This window comes from Corapipo altera, unplaced genomic scaffold (genome assembly GCF_003945725.1).
Source record: "Corapipo altera isolate COAL_440 unplaced genomic scaffold, ASM394572v1 50, whole genome shotgun sequence".
NCBI classification, from domain to species: domain Eukaryota; kingdom Metazoa; phylum Chordata; class Aves; order Passeriformes; family Pipridae; genus Corapipo; species Corapipo altera.
The window spans coordinates 13,949,238-13,964,659 of NW_020884889.1; the positions used below are offsets into that span (position 1 = coordinate 13,949,238).

At 38.5% G+C, this 15,422-nt stretch overlaps 1 protein-coding gene across 3 annotated transcripts in view; it reads right to left on the reverse strand.

Annotated features, from left to right (window-relative positions):
* The window catches only part of LRRC49 (leucine rich repeat containing 49), a 43,373-nt gene that overhangs the window by 14,626 nt on the left and 13,325 nt on the right, over nt 1–15,422 (reverse strand). For all 3 annotated transcript variants that reach the window (XM_027644517.1, XM_027644516.1, XM_027644518.1), the window contains 2 exons: nt 13,615–13,676; nt 7,665–7,812 (listed from right to left, as the gene is read on the reverse strand). In XM_027644517.1, coding sequence (XP_027500318.1) covers nt 7,665–7,812; nt 13,615–13,676 — 210 coding nt within the window. The remainder of the gene's footprint in view (nt 1–7,664; nt 7,813–13,614; nt 13,677–15,422) is intronic.

The window sequence follows — 15,422 nt, forward strand, 5'->3', positions numbered from 1 at the left end:
TGATTCCTAAACAATGAACTTGAGGTTGCTTAATTTTCCTGGTGCAGCAATTTGATACTGCAATACCCCCATATTAGGTTGGATGCCTGTTGTTTACAGAAGTTTAAACATTCTCACAGCACAGTATTTTTAGAACATATAATTTCCAAGTAACAAAAGAAATGTTCACTATGAAGTAAAAAGTGTAGATTCCTTCCAACACAAATATTTGGGAAGCATACTTTAACTTATTTTGATTTACTTCACATGCCATTTGGGCATTTCTATTAAAGTGTCTTCCCAGAACATATGAAAAGTGTTTTCATTTCCCTCAAAATAGAAGGCTCCTGTCCTAACCTTTGCATTTTCTGGAAAAGTTATGTGTTAACAAAATTAACAAACAAAAAATGAACTGAAAGCATCATCAACCATGAAGACAAATTGATATGTCAAAATTTCTACATAAATAAAACATGCTATGTTTAGAGGACTGTAAGAACCCCTAAGCACATGGGTGAGTGCTTACTGGAAGGGAAAACAAAACAGGAACTTCACACTTAGCATAAAACAATTTCCAAGCACAAGAAGTTTGGTTCATGTGACAGACCCACCCTGATCTGTGTACAGTCCCCCTGAAACCCACTGACATACCACAGATTGCAGCATCACTCTGAAAAGTGGTTCAACAACAGATTTCCTCCATGACTTTTTATCCTAATATCATGTATTAAACAAGAGGAGTACCTCAATGCAGATTAAGGCATGAGGCTTTGGCCAGAGTAAGGTTCTCTAACCCAAATTTCCCTGGAACATTAAATTGGAAAGCCTAATTTTTAATTATTTTTTTTTTTTATTTAACTTTTTTTCCCTTATTCTGAAAGCAACTTGTAGCCCTCTTAATGGTGAAGTTCTGTTGGCCTCCTCCTTGGCTACTGGGATTTTCAGTTATTCCTGAACAGGGTATTTCCAAGCAGGTAATGTCACAGAATTACAGATTAATCCAGGTTAGAAGGATCAATTGGTCACTAGTGCACGTTAAAGGAGGATCACCAGTAACTAAATAATAAAATAAAAGCACACAGTGGTACAAAAGGCCTTCTAGATGGCAGTGTAACAAAATACCACACAATGAAACTCAACACCTGAATGGGAAGGTTCAGGGGCAAGCTGTGAAAATCATGACACAAACCCCATATATGTGCAGGTAATATGGCACAAATATGAATAATTATTAATATTGCATAATACAACACAATATTATATATAATAATATTTCATATATATTGTATATAATACGAATAATCAGTAATAATGCAAAATACTCTGTTCCTCAAGAATTCAAAACTTCAAGAACTGCAAACATTGTTCTCATGATGTTGTTCATTCCAATTATGTATTCCAAAGTAGAGTTTGCTTTTAAGTAAAAAACCCCAAAGTCTTAAAATAAAGGATGGACACTAACAAACTACATTAGTGATATCTTTCTCTAGAAAGACATATTTGTATCAGGAATTTTTAATTTTTTAATTAAATCTCTTAATTTGACCTGGCATCTATGCTTTTAACTGGGTTTCCTTAAGAAACAAGCTTTTACAATTTCAGTGTCTTCATTTTCTCTAATGACTTTTCAATACATTGAACATAGCAAAGGACTTAAAGTGTGTTTAGAAGTCTTAAATTAAGGGTTGGTGTCTTTTGTTCCCTACAAGTTTGATTAAATAAAATTGGTATGTCAAATGAAGAGAAATGTCACTAATTTTCCCACCAAGGAAGAGGAAGGAGAAACTACCCATTCTGTTTGGCAGAAAACATCTGGCCATTCATCAGACTCCAAACTGAGGTAGTGTTGTGTTTCTCGCTGGAGCAGGTGAAAACTAGATAACACAATTACACTCATCTGTGGTAAATTAGCCTTCATTAATTTTATTCCTTTCAAAACAACCTGTTGTGGTTTTTTCCCAAGCTTTAAGGTAACCATCCACAAAGTTCTTAAATCAGTTCTCTCAGCTTCCACAAAGCTCTTCCTTCTCAAAGCTTTCCCTTAATCCAGTCCAAATGTGTACTTTAGGACTGTCTTCCATACATGAGGGTCTACTGCCCTCATGAAGTCAGCTCAGTACCCTCATACAAAGATTGACATGAACTAATGCAAATTACAATCTAATGAGTATTAGCTGAATAAGACTTTTTTCCTTGATTAAGAGTTTATCCTAATTACAGACATTTTAAACCCACTATTTTTAACAGAATTTAGCTCAGTCAAAAAATAAAATACATCCTAGTTTAACTCATTAAGGTACAACGATAGAGAAAATCTGAATAAAGATTAAGGGTCACAGAATCCCAGAGCTGGAAGGGACCCACAAGGATCATCGAGTCAACCCTCAGCCCTGCACAGGACCATCCCCAAGAGTCACACCAGGTGCCCCAGACAATCATCCCAATGCTCCTGGAGCTCTGGCAGCCTTGGTGCTGTGCCCACTGCCCTGGGGAGCCTGTTCAGTGCCCGACCACCCTCTGGGGGAAGAACTTTTTCCTGAGATCCAACCTAAACCTGCCCTGACACAACTTCAGGCCATTCCCTGGGGTCCTGTCACTGATCCCCACAGAGCAGAGATCAGTGCCTGCCCCTGCTCTTCCCCTCCCGAGGAAGTTATAAACTGGGTCAAACCTACTTTTTACGGAATTCAAATCCATATATATTTCCTAATCAATCTTACACAACGCACGCAAGCAAACTTAAAAAAACACATCCCCCCAAACCACAAAAATCCCCTAGAATACTGAAAAAGTCAGAAAACGAACCCCTAGATAATCTTGCCACAATTAGCTTTTACTATCGCCACTTCTCTTTTAGAAAGAATTTCAGACGAGCTGAAGCCATCTCCCTTTTTCCTTGTTTCCCTTCATTATTCTGCTGTTGCGCTCCATCGCTGTTCTGTCCCTAAACCAAACCTTGCTGCTCGAGGTGGGGATGCTTTTCCAGGGGGTTATTCCCGCGCTCACACCAATTCCCTGAGCCGACAGCGCCCTCTGCCGCTACCGGGGCGCTACCGCAACACCCCGATCGGCGCCGCTGCTCCAGCAGGAAACATCCAACAGCTGCTCATCCAGGACATTCGGGGAGAATCCTAAAGGGACCACACTGGAAGGCACGTGATCGTCCTCACTGCTGCTTTAATGCCCTGCAAACAGGTTCTTTTGCAACAAATGACACAAGTCACAGGAGAAGAAGGTGCTGGGTCAGCACACAGGCAATGAATGCTCGACGGATTAGTGGGAATGGGGGAGACCTCCAGGCTTTAGGCTGCTAGCCCATTACCTGCGAGGTGAATGCCCTTCCCCCCGCCCCAGCACGTGGCCCTGCGACCCCGCAAGGAGCACACAGACCACCAGGGAGGGACGGACGAAAGAGGAAGTTTATTGTGGGGTAGGGGTTTATAAGGCTTTCAGGAGGGTCAAAAGGGGACCAATCACAAGTTCAGGGTCACATAGAAAAAGCAATCAGGTGAAGGGTCAACAGCCAGTAAAAAGGGGTTAACAAAGGCCAATGGGAAACACCTCAGGACACCTTCCCAGGACACCTTGTGTGGGAGCACAGGGGGTGTTGGGAAGAAGAGGCAATGACTCTGCAAAAAGGTAAAAGCCGTTTTAAAACCTGTTTAAACCACCTTAAAAACCTCGGTTTCTGTAACATTTGAACTGCTTTCATTTTCTTCACTAGTCCATCTCTGACAGGACTTCTTCCATTCTGCATATGGCAAATCCATTGCCACAGAATGCAGCATCTGATCGCCACAGCACACCTACCTTATAATTATTCACATAATTGTACTGTAGATTAGAGACAGCTATAGTCTACTTGATATAAACTATTTTAGGTAATCAAAACCACATGGAAAATGTGAAGAATGGCCTGGAACATACTTTGCACTTTGAAGGCATGGAGAGATCCAACACAGTCAGTACACTTAAAAGACCCAACATTCAGCTCACGCTGGCAGAAGGCAAACTGTTCCTTGTTTTGTACACCACAGAGGCTGATTTTAAACAGGAATGAAGTAAGAATAGTTCCAGCAGAAATACAGCCATGGAAAATTATTGATAAAACATTTTGTCAAATATCACTTAAAGAACGATTTGACAATGAGCTACATCTCCTGGTTTTACTTTTAGCATTAATTTGGTATATTTTCACAAGACCTGATTAAAGAGAAAGAATTACGACCCAGAATAACGACTGTAGAAGTTCCTGAAGTATCTTATTTTCCAGTGGAAAGAAAAAAAAAGAAAAGGGAACCTTCCCTAAAAAACCCAGAACACTTTATGGTGGTGATGGAATACAGTTACAAATTCTATTCTGAATAAAGCAGTAGAACCTACTCCCTGATCAGCAATGAAATGTCTAAGCAAATAATCAAAACCAAACACAGCTCTCTTACTTTAGACATCCAAACCCTATAAAAACTCAAGGAAAAGAAGCAAAGTTTTACTTCTAAAGAGACACAGCTTGTCTTTCAATTTGGCAACCACAGCACATTTTAAAGAAATATGCACTGTGTGTCATATTTACACACACATGTAGAAATATACATACACTTATCAAATTCTTTTGAGGAAGTCTATTTGAAGTGATGAATAGCAACTGTTCCTTGTTAAATAACTCCTCAGTAAGGACTATGTACCCATTTCATTCATATTTTGATATCTTATTACATGTCTGCAGACAATATTTGCTTACTCTTACCAAAGAGTGGAGGAAAAAAGATTGGTCACAGCTAAACTAAAAGCACCACTGGGCAGGCCCCCTTTTGGAAGAGTTCAAACTGCAAAACACATTGAAAAAGCTTCAGTGCCCAGAAAAAAAAAACCATTAGAGTGCTTTAACCAAAGTAAATAATCACAAATGCAGCCCAAGCCTGCCCTGGCTGTAAGGCACTTCAGCCTCACAAGCCCATTCCATGAAGACACTCATCAAGTCCCATTACCCTGCAACAAAGGTGAGGTGAAGGTGCAGCTGAGAGACACACAAGTGACACTGTGGAATCAGTCCAGCCATGGTAATTCAGCCTCCTCCTCAGTCTCTAAGTCTCTAGACTGATCTACCAAAGCTCAAGAAAGCAAAATATGTCCATGGAAAAAGTGGACAGGTTTTTCAGCTGAAAATTATCTCCTTGTGTGGACAAGGAACAAGTTTTTATGGGCTCACGGTGAAACTCGGGGTAGGTGTGTAACCTCCACTGATGCCACCACTGGGTTCCTGCCTCAGTGGTTTGAGAGCTTCAATCTTACATTCAAAAATGGCTTAGGAATGAGATGTCCTAAGAAAACATCGGCTTCCTCACAGGTCAGGGTTTAAGAGCTGCCATAATACCACACAATCCCTTGAATAAAGGCAAATCTGCCCTGACTTAAGCAGTATTAGAACAATTACAATACAAAAATGTTTTATTCCAAGTGCAGTGCATTTGATTCTCATAGCAGCTCTATGTTTCTGAACAGTTCCCTGAGGCAGAGACAGTTAGCACCAGACACTTGCACCAAGGTTCCCTTTTTCCAGGGAATCCTATGGAAAAGGCCTGACACCAAAGAGCATGTGTCTTCTTGAAACCCAGTGTGAATAAAGCTTCCAGATCTCTTATGAAGTTTTGAAAATATCCTTAAGATTTTATTTTTTCTTGAAATAATTTTCCTGTCCCAGTGAAGTCAGCAGGTAGAAAGTTAAAAGCAGAAGTAAAAATGGCATAAAACTCAGCTCTTGAGCAGAAAATCTTCTGAAAAAAGGTTAACAAAGAATTCCTAGTCAGGAAAAAAAAAACAACCACCATTCAACTCTCAGGTTGTTACAAGATAAAGCAACACTTAAGTTCAAAATGATCTGGACACTTTTCAGGTTAATGAAGAAAAGATCAAAATATAATTATAGAGTTTAGGTTCACCAATTGAGTGAGAAAAATCACATACTCAATGCTGTATTTTCATTCCCCCTCCAAGTAAGATCTACCCTTACAGGTGGTGGCCACAGGATGTTGCATTATGAGGCAGAACAGCTGGATTTGAGATTGTCACCTCTCAAATTTTATCACACATCTCAGGATACTTGTTATTTTTCCTTAAATCCCAGTGTCTTAAGTCATATGATTATCTGAGTAACACAGTTTTTATTGGAGAAAATGTACAGCACCCTCTATATGAGGAAAATGTTAAAAGGCTCAAAACCAGAAGGCAAATAAAGAATGCAAAGCACATTATTTTTACAAGTAGGTTTATGAGCAGCAGAAGTGGTGAAGCCTGGTTTTCTATGGCCTTTTGTCTTTGTGATTCATTCTCTGATGTTTAACAAGGTGCAAACCCAGATTAAGTTCTTCCCATGGCTGTGCCTTTCTAAAAACTTTCCCCCCAGACAGATCCCATAGAGTCTAAAAAGGAGTTTGAGCTCTTTCTACAGTTTTTCCCAATCACTGAGATTTCTACCACGATCACCCTCTCTTAAGAAGAGCAGAGCAGGGGGGCAACATGGAGAGAGATTTTCATTATGTGATCAAGTTCCTCAAATAATACTGATAAAATAATCTCTTTAAAAGCAAACTAATTACCAAGTATTCAATTAAGTCAGTATAAATTCACAAAACATAAAAAATCCCAACACATACAATATCTGTGAGCAAACAAGTATTAAGTATTTTCAATGCTGAGAGCAAAACCTCTCATGTCCCAAGCACTTTATTTTTAAAATTAATGTTTTCCACATACATGTTCTATTTTACATTCTGACTGGCTCTATTTCATGCTAGTGGTGGACTGGCTACAGGACTACAGGATACATGGCAAAGCAACAGCTGCTATAACGCAGTACAGCCTTTGTACAAAGCAAATGAGCATTTAAAATAAGGTATGTGGTCAAAAAAGATAACACTGCAACACTTGCTTACTGTTGGACAGATTTCTCTTGTAAGAAAGTCATGCTTACACACCACTTTTGAGTAGACACAGAAGAATTAGCAAGGCTATTCCTTTATTAAAAGGGAAAATAGGTGATTTTAAGACCCTTGGTGATTGCCTTTCAGAGTGTATTTCCAAGGAGTCTGCAGGAGACTCAGCTGTCTTCAAGGCCTCTCTCCCTTATCAAGGTTATTTGGACTTGAGCAGCAGGAACACAAAAGGTTGGGAGAGTAGGACAGGTAAGAAAGGGAGAAATACAGACACACAAAGTGTGTGATCACCAGGTTTCCTCAGGGAGGCAGATTTAAGAAGCCAATGAAACTCTTAAATGAAAGAAGAAACCAGTTGCACCAATTTTAGGGCAAACATCATTCCTTTGGAAGGAATATGCTGCTCCTTCTCGCCTATACAATAAAGACTGTTAGGAAAGTTCTAACCAAAAACTTTGCAGACTCCCTCACGTCACGTGGCAACTGAACACACAGTATTTACTGCTGAAAAGTTTTAGCACTTCAAAATACATGTTAAGTTGAAGTAAAAAACCCACACCCTTATGTTATACTGAACTAAAGAAAAAAGGTTAAAAGTTTTAAAAATATTGTAATGCCTACGCACCATTCAATTCCATGCTAAATTAAGAAAAAAAAAATGTATTCTCAATATACATATATTCACAGAAAACCCTAAGTTTTACTTCTGAATTTAAGGATCTATTAAGTTTGATGAAAACAGAAATTTCTTACTGTGATTCTCTTCATATCTAGCTGTCGGAGCTGCATCATATGATGGAGAACAGTGTGTTTGTACCATGTCTCCTGAGCTATTGGATTGCCATCAAGGGTGATATCTGACAAAGATGAGGAATCAGCAAGGCACAGAATATCCTCAAAACTGCAACCAAAAAAGTTTAAAGTTTTAATGTCATAGAGCAGGAATAATTTTGAGATGGAAGATTTTATTTCTTACGGATAGAACAAATATTTACTGGTAGTGAAAACCCCCACCCATCAATACTGTGTATGATAAATCCAATTATAAGTATTCTGAAATACCAACAGCTGCTGCTGTTAAATTTGTTTATCTTTTCATATACAAATAAAAAGAGATGCAGAATAAGGAGAACTTGTTAACTATGGAAGCACAGTTTCATCAAACCCCCCTCTAAAATACTATACATATCAACCCATATTCCAAAAAAAAAATAATACAAGGTGTATTTGCCATCCAAGGCAGCATGAAAAATATAGAAAATACAAGGAGAAAAGCCCACTACAAACGCCACAGAATGATCCTTGGTGTTTGCAACATGATTAATACTGGAAGTAAAACAACTACAAAAGCATATTATCTTCAGAACAGATCAGGACATTGTTCTGAGTTCAGTCTACAAACAACAACAACTTGGCTTCTTAGACAACACTGGGCTTTATTACCTGCCAGTACAGAACTGGCCTGTGTAAAATTTAGAAATTTTACATTTAGAAATGTATAGCCTGTGCCATGCTCCTTTCACTGATGATGGAATGTGAAAAGAAAGCAGCTCAGAGAAACTGTATTTTCAAACGACAGAGAACAATTTAACTGGATTTAAAAAAGGCTGCACAGTTGTGGCAATAAATAAGACTCTCCAACACCTTTTAAGAAATCGATTTCAATGTATAAATGTACAACTGTGCACCCAGCCTTGTGCACTTTGGCCTTCAAAAGTCAAGTCTGCCTTAAGCCAAGTCAAACCTTAAGTACACCCTGAACTCGGGGATCAGAAACCATTCACAGTGAAGAGGTTCACACTGCAGACTGTCACTGAATAAAGTGACAATTGCTTTTATCATGCAATTATCAGCAGGCAAGGAGTTTCTGCATGACACCCCTGGTGAGCACAGCAGAAGAATGACTGAATAAAGAGGAAGATACTCTCCCTTTGTGCTCAGGGTATGAGAACCTAAAACCAGACAGAAAATTAACTATGTCCACATTGTGCTGAAGGCAGTGAGGGTGCTGAGCACATCTGAAAAATTGGGTGTCCTGTACATGTGGTTAAGTTTGATTATCATTTTCTGCTTCTTTTTGGGACCCAGTTTCCTCTCCAGCTAACAACTCCTGGAACCACATTTTTGGAAGATTAGGCTGACATATTACTTAAAATACATACTCAACATGTCCTGAAGATAAAAGATATTCTTCCCAAATAACACAGAATTTGGTAAAGCAAACTTGTAAACACGTCAGAATAAAATAATTGAATTTCCATTGAACAAGAGAGATTTTGCTTGACAAACATGAAAATTTCTGGTCTTCACAATTATTTAAAAATTTAAATATATTTAAGAGCATTAAATATATTTATTCCAAGTACTTCCCACTAAACATTTAACCAAACTGTACTTCTGCCATTACATATGACTTACAGATTTTTAATAAAAACAATTTCTTCAGGAAGTGACAGGAAAGTTGAAAGCTTGCTAGCGTTTTCAAGACCTTCCACTTACACACACTGCTGTGCTTTGCAATTCTCACTGCTTCAACACACCAGAACATTCATTCTGGAGCTAAAACAGATGTGCTTGTTTTATCCTACTTTTAGCTGCCCTATAGGCAGCTCAGTTTTAGAAAGAAGCAGTAGTGCAAAATAACCATTTTCACATCTTTGCATACACATATAAAAAACCAGAGCTTTAGAGACTCCATGTAGAAAACTTAATATGCTGTACTTGTCCCAGTGGTATCCCAACCCTAAACCAAGTAAAGCTTTCGTGTGATACACTCACCAAACAGATCACACACTTTACACCCAAGCTGCTGTCTGTTCCCAGCACACAGACTGCTGTGACATGGCCACGTGGTGACCACCCTGAGGGAATCAGAGGCCACTCAGTGCTCTCTGCAGCCTCTGTTCACCACAAGGGAGTCTTTAACCTGTTGGTGAGATACAAAGCAGCTTGTGGATGATGCTGTTTCAGACTGACTCAGTCAGTCTTCTCGAGTGGAATGTCTGATTTCCCTTTCCCAAAGACCTTCTCCTGCAGCAGTCCCACCAAACTATGGCAACCATCTCTCCTTCCTGTCCTTCTTTCCTCTTAGATAAAATGTTTTTGCTACAATGGTAGTTTCAGCAACACAGAGACAAAGTGTGAATTTGGGCTAAACTATCAAAAAGTGTTTTCTGGAAATCTTTTCAGAATAGAGCAGTTTTACATCTTGTGTTCATGCTCAGAGTCCTGCATCCAATTCTCCCCCTGCCAGAGGGGATGCAAACCCACTTCTCCTGCCTCATATGAGAACGTGGCAATTACTAAACAGCAGAGCATTCTGGAGTGTTGTAAGCTCAACCTCCACCAGTGACACACATTTACACACAAGACACAGGAACACTTATCCTCTGCTTTTTAAAAGCATGTTCCATAAAGGAGAAAAGCTCTGAAATAGAGAAGGAAGGCAACATACTCACTACAGTCTCACCTGAGAGGGTGTTCAAAAAACATTCAGTCAAAGAGGAAAACTTGGATTTTTCCATATTTCTAACCACCAAACTACCAATGAAAACAGGTGTTACCACAGCCAACCTTTCATTCCCCTTGCACTGCTTTTGTTCAAGCATTTAACAACCTATTTATAAATTTTCATTCTGCTGAGAAAAAAAGGTATGGTCCTGTTTTTATCAGGCTAAGAACGTTCCTTCTCTCGGGTTTCCAAGTCAGCAACCAAATGAAGAACAACTATTACATGAGCTTGTATTCATCTCTTCCCCTATGGCCAGACAAGATGCTTGCTAAATGAAAAAACCAACATAGTGCTGACCTGGACAGCAATGTAACAGTGACAATATGTATTTTGTTTTCAAGACTAAAAAATGGTCTTTCCCAGTGTCACATCTGAGAACATGAGCACTAACCCTCTTTCTGAATCCCAGTGGCATATCCTTCCTGAAAAAGTTTCTGCAACCTTTTCCCTGTACCACAAGACAAATTCAAAATGGGATATCTCCCCCTTCTTTATAAGGGGGATATAATTCTGGATATATATATGTATTACCTTCAGCCATCAGCTATGAACACCTTCAGTTTGTAACTGCTAAGTATTTTTGGGCTGAAGTCAAAACCAGGACTTCTTTGTTTCAGAGCAGCATCAACTCCTACAGCATTTGGTTTTCACTTCCATTATCTTGCCAATACATCCTTTTTTACTTGACTGCTCTGCAGAGAAGCAGCAGCAGGATTCTGAGCCCTCCTCTGAGGCGTGAGGTAAAAAGAACATGGTGATTCAACCCATGATAGATTCTCATGCTTTAAATAGTGACAATTTTAAATGGCATTCCCGAGTCTTCTGCTGAAATATTAATTCAATATGTCAGTGTGTGTCAATGTAAGACTCAGGGATTTTTGCTGACACACAAAAACAGGAACAAGAAAAACTTTCCGTGGAAGCATTGCCTGAAAAATGCTAATTTTTAAAAAGGAGCATTAATAAAATATTTTCATGAAACTGTAACAAACATATTCAAGTTTTGGCAATTTTTTTTGTTTGTTTCCATTTGCAGGTTTTTTTCTATGCACCTACAGATAAATGAATGAGAGTATTTGTGCACCAATTTGCTTGTCAAAGAAAATTCAGTTGTATAGACGTGGCTGTTTCTATGGAAAATAACTTTTCATTTTACCACATGGCACACATTAAACTCAAAAGCACACAAAATCATTTAAAAGGGGTGTAAGAATGTCCAGATGGAGCACAGCAATTCACAAGTATTATGGTTACATAGAACTTCTTCAGTCAGTTCAAACAGTATCAAGCCAAGCATCAAAAACAGACAGTCAAGAAGATCTTGTATATTTAATCATTTTCCTGCTTGAAGATAGATCTACTTCATAACTCAAAATCAGGAATTAATGGAGGTTTTAGCCTTCAGAACTGCAATATGTAATAAAGGTCTGCTATTTAAAAAATCCAAGCTAAATGTGTTCAAAAGAAATTTTTAATTTGTTTGTTTTAAAATAATGACTAGTAAATCAAGAGTTAAACTTATCCATCCACCTATCTACCCACAAATGTGGACAAAATTTATAGAAGAGCAAAGTCTTTCGTTTAACCTTAAGGGGTTTTTATACCTATTCCAACTGCAAATTAAAACTAAATTATGTATTTGCACACATGTTCTAAATAAATATTTCTAGCTTACATGAAAACTGAGTTGATTTATTAATAGTTCAACTGAAGTCCCAATAAACAAATAACAAAAATTATGATATAGGACCAAGAAGCAAGCTACTGATCACATGAACTTTGAGAAATCTATTTCAAAACCTCACAGAAAAACCAGAATATTTTCCCTTCTTTGAACACTGTAAAAATACCAGGAATTTGCATAAAACAATTTGAGAAAGGAGTCAGAAAGAGACACAAAATATACCAAGTATATAAAAAGACATGGAAATTGCAGTGACTGCAGTGATGCTCCCTGACAGCAAGGGAGCCAGATACTGCAGTCCCCTCCTTGTTCTTGCCAACCTGAGACCTTTTTTTAGAAAACCAGAAACAAAAGGCAAGTCTCAATTCTGGAAATTATTCAAGAGAAGCAAAATGCTAAACCCTCCTCTTCATTATGCCAATTTAAAACATAAGCTAAAAAGGCTAGCTAATTAACTAAAAGAAGAGCATATTAAAGATCCCTGCAGTTCATCTTTGAATTTTTTTTTAAATGCTTAATAGCCATGAGTATTTAAGAAGATGTACTGCACTTGTACTTTAAGAGCCTAAGGAACACAGACAAGTAGGTTGGAGCTGTCTGCAAAGAACATAATGCAGGTCAGCATAAAATGTTTGAGTAGCTGTTACAATAAAAGCCCACACTAAGTACAACATTTTACAGGGAAAGCAGATAGCACAAGAACAGCATGGCATTTCCAGTAATTAGAACGTGAAGCCTCTTTCCCCTACCCCACATTCAATTATTTGATTCTAAACAAAGAAAGCTGCTGGTGATCAAGGGATTAAAAAAAGGACACACCAAACTGAAGATAATGCAGGCACTTTTTTTTGTTTAAATACTGGCACGAGTATAAAGGCAGACTCGAAAAATGCATTAATATGAAAAGGCACAGAAGACAAACAGTTCTATTTATAACAAAATGCTCTTAGTTACTTGAAACTATAGAAGACCTGCTTTGTGAGCTGAGCTATTCTGCTTCTGCATCTGGTCTGAAAGGGAACCATGAATATACCTTTCAGACTTTATTAATATATGGACAAGTAAAATACAAGCATGAAATAATCTCCCCATTGTAAGCAGAATCTGACTCAGCAGTTTGTGTCACTCCATAAATACAGGGATGGTATTTTAGGCATAATTTGTACCTTGCATAATGTTGCTCTAACAGACATCTAGGTTAACAGTAAAACAACAGATTCACAAAACCACTTCTAATTTTGACCCCTATAAACAGTATGATCATTTTAAAATTAAAAATACATGTTTCTTGGTAGAATGCTCATAGTACAACTACATTTAAATGCAAAGGGTTTAAAGAATTTTCATGTTTAAATTAGAAAATACACAATGGCTTGGTTATGTTATCTGATATATCAGGGGGGAGAAGAAAAGCATCTTTACTCACAGTGTTTGAATTTTAACTGTAATGAAAGCTCCAATAGGATATTTCAAATTACTGACAGGAAGCAAACTACTATTTCCCTTACCTAGATATATTGTTGAAGCTGAGGAAGAGACGCTGGAGACAGGGCAAAGTATCCACATCTTTCTAGAAGGAAGAGACAGAGGCACAAATTCAGTAGCTGAAGTAGCTTTTGAACCTCTCTACCTGGCCTGATGAGACACTTTCATTTCTGGATGCCATAACCTTGCTGCAACATTGATTTCTGTTGAAGGTGCAGCTCCATCTCTCCCCAGTGCAGACTGCAAGGGAGTGTTTCAGTGCAGATCCCCACTCTGCAGAACACGCTGCATCACTTGCAAAGCAAATGATGTTAAAAGAAAAAGAAGATAGGGCTGCTGCTGCTTTTTGAACAGGCTTTTGGGAAACAAGCCAAGGTGCTGTCTCAGCACTTAAGCTGCAGGATAAACACGCTAAAAAAAAAAAAAAAAAGGAAAGAAAAAAAAAGAAAAAGGTTTGCTGAAATAAGATTTTTGAAGTGCAATACAGCAGTGCAAGAAGCACCACCAAACAGCAGTGACTCTTCTGTTAGAGAATGATCTGAAGGACTCTGTCACCTTTACAACCTCTACAATTAACATTTTCAAAAAGGAATGAGCTTCCAGAATAAGCAACTGTAAATTTAATATATGCCACTAAAGACCTTTGCAGAAAACCTCTAAACAGCAAATAGCTCAAATATTAGTAAGATGAAACGTATCAAGTAAGATCATTTAACATATCAAGTAACTTCATTTGTGAAATATAAATCCATAACAGACAGATAGCACAGTGTGCAGTGACTCACAAACCATTCAGCCTGCACACCTAACTCCTCTGTTCCAAGCCAGCATCTCCTTACCCTGCTTGAAGCCAGGGGACACAAAGCTCAGAAATGGAAAGGAGCATCAGAGCTCACTGCCTTGATTTTGGCCACACAATCCAATCTAGAGCTCTTCCTCCCTCCATCAGATTTGTGACACATCTACAGAGCATTCCAGAACCAGTTCATTCCAACCAAACAGGTGAACAAAGGCAGCTCTAAACAAACCACGGAGCTGCTATTACTGAAATGTGAGCTACCAAGGGCTGCTGAGAGTCCCTGCTGGGTACAGTGAGCAGGGCTTACGTGGTCGAGTCTGCAGCTGCAAAACTCCTGCTTAGAGCTGCTCTGAATCCTCCCAGGTCAGACCATGGAAAGTTGGAGTTCACCAGAGAATTACATCTGGACATCCCCTCTGCCCCTAAGGCTACTTAGTGCTGATGCCTAAAGGGGTGGGCACACATGAAATCAGTGGATATACACATGCAGAAGGCATTATAGGGTCACACATAATAATCCTTTAGCAGCAATGATTTCAACTAATCACTGGAGAAGACAAATTGCCATAACTAAAATGATATGTTACTGCCCTGTAAAATATGTTGGAAGTCTCAGAGGTGTGACAGCAAACACTAAGCAGGATTATTAAAAAAAAAAAAAAGCTTCCAGCTACTTCAGGTTTGATACAAAGTCTTATAGGGCAGTGGACACAGAGAGCAGGAGCTGTTTTGTGAAAAGATGGTGAACACCTTGAGCAGTCCTCCTTCAAGTCTAAGATCAAGCTGCAGGTGACAAAATCCAAAATTCTAAACTTTTAATACCTTAAAGCAAACAAGCAGATCAGTCTTTCAAAGAAACAGTGTCCCTAATTCACAACAGGAAAATAAAGAGTTATTTCATAGCTCATGGTATGTATAGATTCGTGCTTTTAATGTCATACAAGTAATAAATAAATACTGTTTTATTTTAAAAGGCTCTTGTTCAAAGAATATACTTGCCATACCTGAACTACAACTCAAATTGTGGAGTGA